At 39.7% G+C, this 6,758-nt stretch overlaps 1 protein-coding gene across 1 annotated transcript in view; it reads right to left on the bottom strand.

The window, feature by feature from the left end:
• The window catches only part of acyp2 (acylphosphatase 2, muscle type), an 18,318-nt gene extending 12,089 nt beyond the window's left edge, over positions 1–6,229 (bottom strand). The window contains exons 1-3 of the mRNA XM_014020180.1: positions 6,087–6,229; positions 5,859–5,875; positions 3,744–3,853 (exon numbers count right to left, since the gene is read on the bottom strand). Coding sequence (XP_013875634.1) covers positions 3,744–3,853; positions 5,859–5,875; positions 6,087–6,144 — 185 coding nt within the window. The 5' untranslated portion in view covers positions 6,145–6,229. The remainder of the gene's footprint in view (positions 1–3,743; positions 3,854–5,858; positions 5,876–6,086) is intronic.
• Positions 6,230–6,758: the final 529 nt, after the last annotated feature.

Genomic DNA, 6,758 nt, shown 5'->3' with positions numbered 1-6,758 from the left:
CTTTTGAACAGTGGTTGCTTTGTTTCCCCGACCAGTTATTCATCATTCTTGATAGAGAGGAACGTTGGTTTGAGAGAGGAGTAAAAGAAGCCATTTTTGTGAAGAAAGACCGTCCATCATTAAACAGAGGTGGAGGCCTCCGTTTTCAGTTGTCCCCCTCCTACAGTGCTGCTATTGCCAGTATCACTCCACCCCCTGTTAACAATAAGTGTTAATCAGGTGTCAACGATAGCCATGTGATGTGAGTATCAGTCACATGGAGGCAGTTCTTAAAAGCCTGAATTTTGCCTGAAACTCTCAGACTGAAGAAGTCTCTTGGAGGAGAGACGAAACATTTCATTAGAGAAGAACCCGTCCAGAAGACCTATACAATTTTTTTCTTTTTGAATTTTTTTACCTGGATTACTAAGATGCATCAGGACAACTGATTACTTAATGAAAATTATTTATTTAACACCCTAGAACGTTTGATTCTCAGGCATTTTATTCATTTAAATTCAAATTAAACAAAGATAAAAATGTTGCCTTGAAAGTGCATGAGTAATTAAATACATAAACCAGGTAACGGCAGGTGCAGGAACAGCAGCGTCCAAAACACATCAGAAACTCACAAAAATTAGCAAATTCCATGAGATTCCACATTTTATACAGGATTCCATTTTGTGTCAACTCTGTGATTCCGTTTGCCTTTTCCACATTGTGGAAATCATAGAGCCCCAAATCTGTCCTATTTTTTTTTTTTTTTTTTTTTTACACATCTGGGAAATTTTTCCTCGTACCTCCTGTAATGTGCTCGCGTACCTCTGGTTGGGAATCACTGATGTAGAGAAAAACTGGTATAAATTTGTCCAGAATCACATGAATATTTTATTACTGTACTGAGATGAGTTAAACAGCTTAACTGCCTGAGGGACAAATGACTTCCTGAGTCTGTCTGTGGAGCAGGTCTGGGACCAGGGGTGTGGAAGTCAGGGGAAATGTGAACCTGAGTACCCCGGGCCCAAGAGGGGAGAGGGGCCCATGGAAGTCCTGATTTTTTCCCCCAAATGAAATGGGCCCTCCAATTAACTTGTGTAGTAATTTATTTCAAATATATTGATAACATAAACTGAGAGAATGAACTTTATTTTACTGTCCATCCAACATATCGGACATTGTGTGGGCCCCCTCTTCGAGGCGCCAAATGGTTTAGTCCGCCCGACAGCAACCAGGAAGTGTGGAACCCAGACACAGCTGAATGAGCTGAGAGCAGACCCAGACAGACTACTGGGAGAACTGGGAGGTCTGCCTGCCTGCTGGCTAAAAGCTCCGGTCGCTCTAGAAGTTTTAAATAAACAATCTGGTGTCGTCCTGCTTCGGAGCTGCTGTGCGTCCCGGAGTCTGACACTACACTATCCCCCCGGCTCACTGAGATGCGCACACTTAGTGCAGAAACACAACGTGGTGATGAATTGTCAGTGCTCCTGGAGCTGCTGCAGGTAACGTGAGTCTCATTAACAGAACATCCAACTTCTGATCAAAATTTATTCTTTATAAAGAACCAGAAATAAGTCCACAGGACAGCTGTTTTTCTTATGAAAATTTAGCTTGCTGCTATAATCACATATTATAGCTAATGTTAATGATCACTTTTAGTTATAGCATTTAATCTATTATTGAGTTGTTTTTAATCAGTTAAACTGTATTTTAATCCTGTAATTTCTGCTATTTAGTCTACCTGCTTCAGTACACCTGTTTATAGTAAAGCTTATAAATATTATAGTAGTACATTTTTATAATCTTAGCAAGAATAAATTCATCACATTAAAAAATGTTTAAATTTCTTTCGGAGTTTCTGTATTTTCTGCAAAAAAGTAGAGCTTCAAGGTCAGAAAACTTTTCCTTTTTAACAGTGAAATGACAAAAAGAAAAAATAGTGATCTGGTATTTACTGATATTATTTCATGATATTTTCTTGATTTTTTTTTAAACCTAATACATGTGTGTTGATGTAGGAGCTGGATACAGAGAGTCAGGGGCAGTAAGACAGAGGGTCTCAGGTAAGAGATGAAGGTGTCGGGCAGGTGTGAAGGAAATATAAAACGTTATTTTGAGTACATTCTAGTCAGTTGTGTGAACTTCATGAAATAAATTACTGATCTAAACACATAATCTACAGTATGATTAATAATTTCATTTTATTTTGACCAGTATAAAAGTGATAGGCTTATTACTTTCCTCGTTTAGGAAGAGACTACTCTTCCTGAGGCCCAAAACACACCAAATAAAACACATCAAAACGATAACAATACAATTAACAATAAAACTAGATCAGAAACAACCAGCACAAACATAAAACAAAGAACCCAACTTACACAGCAAAATAAATCTACTCCCTCAAATATGTCTAAATACAAAAGAAAACAAAGGAAAATCACTATTAAATCACTAAATTATTGGCTTGATGGATTTATAAATTGACAGCTGTTTTTACTATAACACCATGTCATTGCATATGATAGATATTTTAAGACTAATTTTGAATTTATTGTATATGTTTAAATTTAGGTTCAAAAGCAACTTTTTCCAACAAGAAATGGTTACAAAACTGTATTTTTCTATGTTTTTGTTCTTGGTAAAGTAAAAAAAAAAAAAAACACCAGAAGCTTGTCTTGTACTAAAAGCATGTCTGTCTGAAGAGGCAGCTGTGAAAAAAAAGTCAAAAGGTTTTTGTGACATTATAATTTCATATAAAAGATGAAGACTGTATTTAAGTCTTTCCTTGACTTTAATCCACAACAGGTCTTGATGCATTAAATCAACATTGGTCCTAAAATCACAGCCCAGTGTTAATCTGAGAACTGTCTGCAGTTTGTCCAAAACTTTTTTATCAGCACAGGACCAAACAACTGAACAAAGGCCATATGACATAAAACTATGGATTATAATACCATTTTTCTTCATTTTAGAGCCAAGATATGAGCATTATGAATAATAGCAATAATTCAGCTCGTTTTGGTTTCTGTCTTTTGAGTATAAGTGTGCTCCTTTTGCTCTGTGATGGATCAGAGCCAAAGTAAAGGTAAAGAGCTCCACCTAGTGGTTAAACTCATTATCACGTATAAGCACAAACATTGTTCTTCTATCCTCATGGGGACTTTGCATTGACTTACACTCATTTAACTGTAATTTCTACAGCTTTCTACTAAATTTCTACTAAACCTCCTTTCTCTGAACTCTCCTCCCTCCTAATGAAGCGCAGCACATGACGAACACTCAGTGTATGAGGTCTATTCAAACACTACGCCTCACCGGAAAATGCCAGACATGTTCTACATCTTACAGCACGTACAAATCAACAGGCCGTCTCCAACTGGAACAGCCGACTCCACCATGCACTTCCCATAAAGTGTGGCCCAGTGGGCTGGACCTGGACCTGATCTTGAGCAAGCATGCACTTACTAAGGGATTTACCAACTCTGCAAAGCCAGGTGGCAGGTGGGACCCTCTATGTAAACACTCCCCTAACCCTGATACTTTACCCTAAACTTAACCTCACAGGTACCTAACTGACCCTAAAACTGACCTAAACTCAATTTATATGTTGGTCTTAAACTTAAACCCTGACCCACCTACAGTATTTCCCCTAATGGGGACCAGGCTTTGGCACACACGCACGCACGCACGCACGCACGCACGCACACAAACACACTGAATCATGCAGGAGAAGGTGTTTGTGCTGTAGTGCAACAATGATCACTCACATTTCCTCCACCATGTCAGCCGGACCCTGGACCTGACCCACCACCGTCCCACTGTAGGTGTTCTTCACCCAGCCCACCAGGCCGAGCCGCAGACCCTCCTTCTCTGTGTACTGCAGGACAGGAACCATCATCATCATCATCATCTTCCCACAGATAAAATGTTTGACAGCACACAAAAAAAAAAAAAAAAAACATGCAGCATATAAGCTGAAATCAAGATGTCAGGCAAGCTGTGAGATTAATAACATCCAAAAGATATGAAATGTAATCCATTACACAGATTTTTTTCAAACTTAACCCTAATTTTAACTACTGAATAAATTCTAAAAGAATTTTCAGTAAATCAGGAGTGGTGACCAGGTCTACTCATGGGGTCCGGTTGGACTCAGCCTGAATGAGCTACTTGGGTTTGCCTTTCTGTGGGCCCACCGCCTGCAGGAGGGGCCGTACGGGTTGAGTGTATGACATGACATCATAAGTGGCAAATCAAAGGTGGGAATCTTGGCGCTCTGGTCCTGGCCTACCACAGCTGGCTCTTGGGACATGGAACGTTACCTCTCTGATAGGGAAGGAGCCTGAGCTTGTGCGTGAGGTTATAGTTGGGCTCACCTCAGCGTGGTTGGGAGTAATGGGCTCTCTGATCAGAATTTGAGCAGTTTTCTGTTGCTGGACTTCTGTGCTAGTCACAGTTTGTCCATCACAAACACCATGTTCCAACATAAGGATGTCCATAAGTGCACGACGTGGCACCAGGACACCCTAGTTCGCAGATCGACGATTGACTTTGTGTCATCTGATCTGCAGCTGCATGTTTTGAACACTCTGGAGAAGAGAGGAGCTGAACTGTCCTCTGATCACCACCTGGTAGTGAGTTGGATCAGACCTGGTGGACCCAAACATGTAGTGACGGTTTGCTGGGACCATCTGGCAGAAGAACCCATCAGAAAGATTTCCTGCTTAGTGTAAGGTTCTGCTTCAAGTAGAGGTGTTCAAGTATCTTGGGGTTTTGTTTACAAGTGAAGGAAGAATCAAAGGTGGGGTTGATAGATGGATTGGTGCAGCTTTGCAGACTCTATACTGATCCGTTGTGGTGAAGAGGAACTGAGCTGTAAGGTGAAACTTTCTGTTTACCAGTCAGTCTACATTCCTACCGTACTATAGTAATGAAATTTGGGTAGTGACCGAAAGAACAAGATCACAGATACAAGCTGCTGAAATAAATTTCACTGCAGGGTAGCTGGACTCTCCCTCAGAGAGAGGGTGAGAAGTCCAGTAATTTGGGAAAGACTCAGAGTATTGAGAGGAACCAGTTGAGGTGGTTCAGGCATCTGGTAAGGATGCCTCCTGCATGGACTTCTCCTAGGGAGGTGCTTCAGACCTGTCTGACTGGGAGGAGACCCCGGGGAAGACCCAGGACGCACTAGCAGGCCTGGGAACACCTTGAAGTCCTCCCATATATATATATATATATATATATATATATATAAAATCCGGTTACAACTGACAAATTTTTAGCATCAATCTACTGTAATTCAAGATTACCACCACAGCTAATTATAATTAGCAAATGCAAAAGTGGATAAAACTCATAACTCAGGTCAGTTTGACAATAAAGAGCTAAAATTTGATGTGGTAGTAGCTCAGAGTTGTTAACATACTCTCTTCATAATGTATTGTAGGATTGTAGGAAACATATTTAAAGTGTTGATTTAAAGGGTTAAATCTGTTATTTCTCAGCATAAATTGATTTTAGTCTAACATCACTGGCTGTGTTCCATTATTATATGAGGCCTTTAATAACTTTTTGATTTACAGCTTAATAATAAAAAATATTATTTTTTTCAATTTGGCAATAATTGTATATACGGTAGGGAAGAATCACTATAGAAAAATAGAGGTTAAAAACTGTAATTATTTTAAAGTGAGGAAAGCTGTTATTTTAATTGCTTCAAAATTTTTAATTTTTTTTAAACAAATAATGAAATTAGGTATCAGTGTCCTCTGGGTGATTAATTCAGCACCTGATACAGGCTGGTTTCTGGGCCAAAATAGAGACTTCTGTGTGAAATAAAAAATAACCTTTTTGTTTTAGTGTTTTGTGGAGATTTAACTCACCATTCTGAAACAAACACCTGAAAGATAAAATAATAAACAGTCATTAGGATCAACATAAAACAGATATGAAGTGTTTTTAGCAGTCAGAACAGCTCTGCAGCTCCTACAGTTTCTAAATGTGAGCTCTGCTGCAGTCAGATCCTGCAGCTTGTTCCTAAATAAAGCAGCAGTGGATCATTTTACAGCCTGCAGGGCTCAGCAGAGGAGGAAGAAGAGTTAAACACAGACCCTGAACGTGACCGAAGATCTCAAAGTCCACCGACACCAGCTTGTTTCCTGCTGACATCCTGCAACACAGAACTTCTCTTCAGCAGCAGGAGAGGTTAAAAAAAGGAGAGGGTCCACTCTGAGGCTGCTCTCTCTGCTCCTCCCACAACAATTTAAAGGAAAATCTCACCTCCTAAAGAGCTGATGGTCTTTGTAGTCTCACCAGGATTTATTAGAAAAGTAGAAGCTTTTATAGAAAAGCTGAAAAATAGCTGCAGAGATTTTTCTGGTGCCTGCCACTCGTTCAGTGTCACCATGACTGCTTCAGCTCTGTTCAGGTCTGCACCTCGGTGGTTTTCAGTAGAACTTGACTTGAGTCCTAATGGGTGGGATTGTCATGGCATGGCTGCCCTAAACATCTGCAAGGGTATATTCTATCAAAGAAAAATACAACATTTTTGTCTTTTTGCAGCCAATATTAATGGTTTTGCAGTAGAACAAATGTTTTTCTCTCAAAGTGCATCATAAAGTCAGTGTTGTAACACTTGGCCTAATTTGCTCCATGTTGAATTTCTCAAACTTCATTTCAGAAGCAATTAAATTCAGTTAAATTCAGTTTATTTATATAACGCCAAGTCATGTCTCAGGGCATTGTACACACACACACACACACACACACACACACACACACAC

This window comes from Austrofundulus limnaeus, unplaced genomic scaffold (assembly GCF_001266775.1).
Source record: "Austrofundulus limnaeus strain Quisiro unplaced genomic scaffold, Austrofundulus_limnaeus-1.0 Scaffold243, whole genome shotgun sequence".
Lineage (NCBI taxonomy): Eukaryota > Metazoa > Chordata > Actinopteri > Cyprinodontiformes > Rivulidae > Austrofundulus > Austrofundulus limnaeus.
The sequence above is the reverse complement of the archived record's forward strand: the minus strand, read 5'-3'. Positions and strand labels throughout refer to the sequence as shown.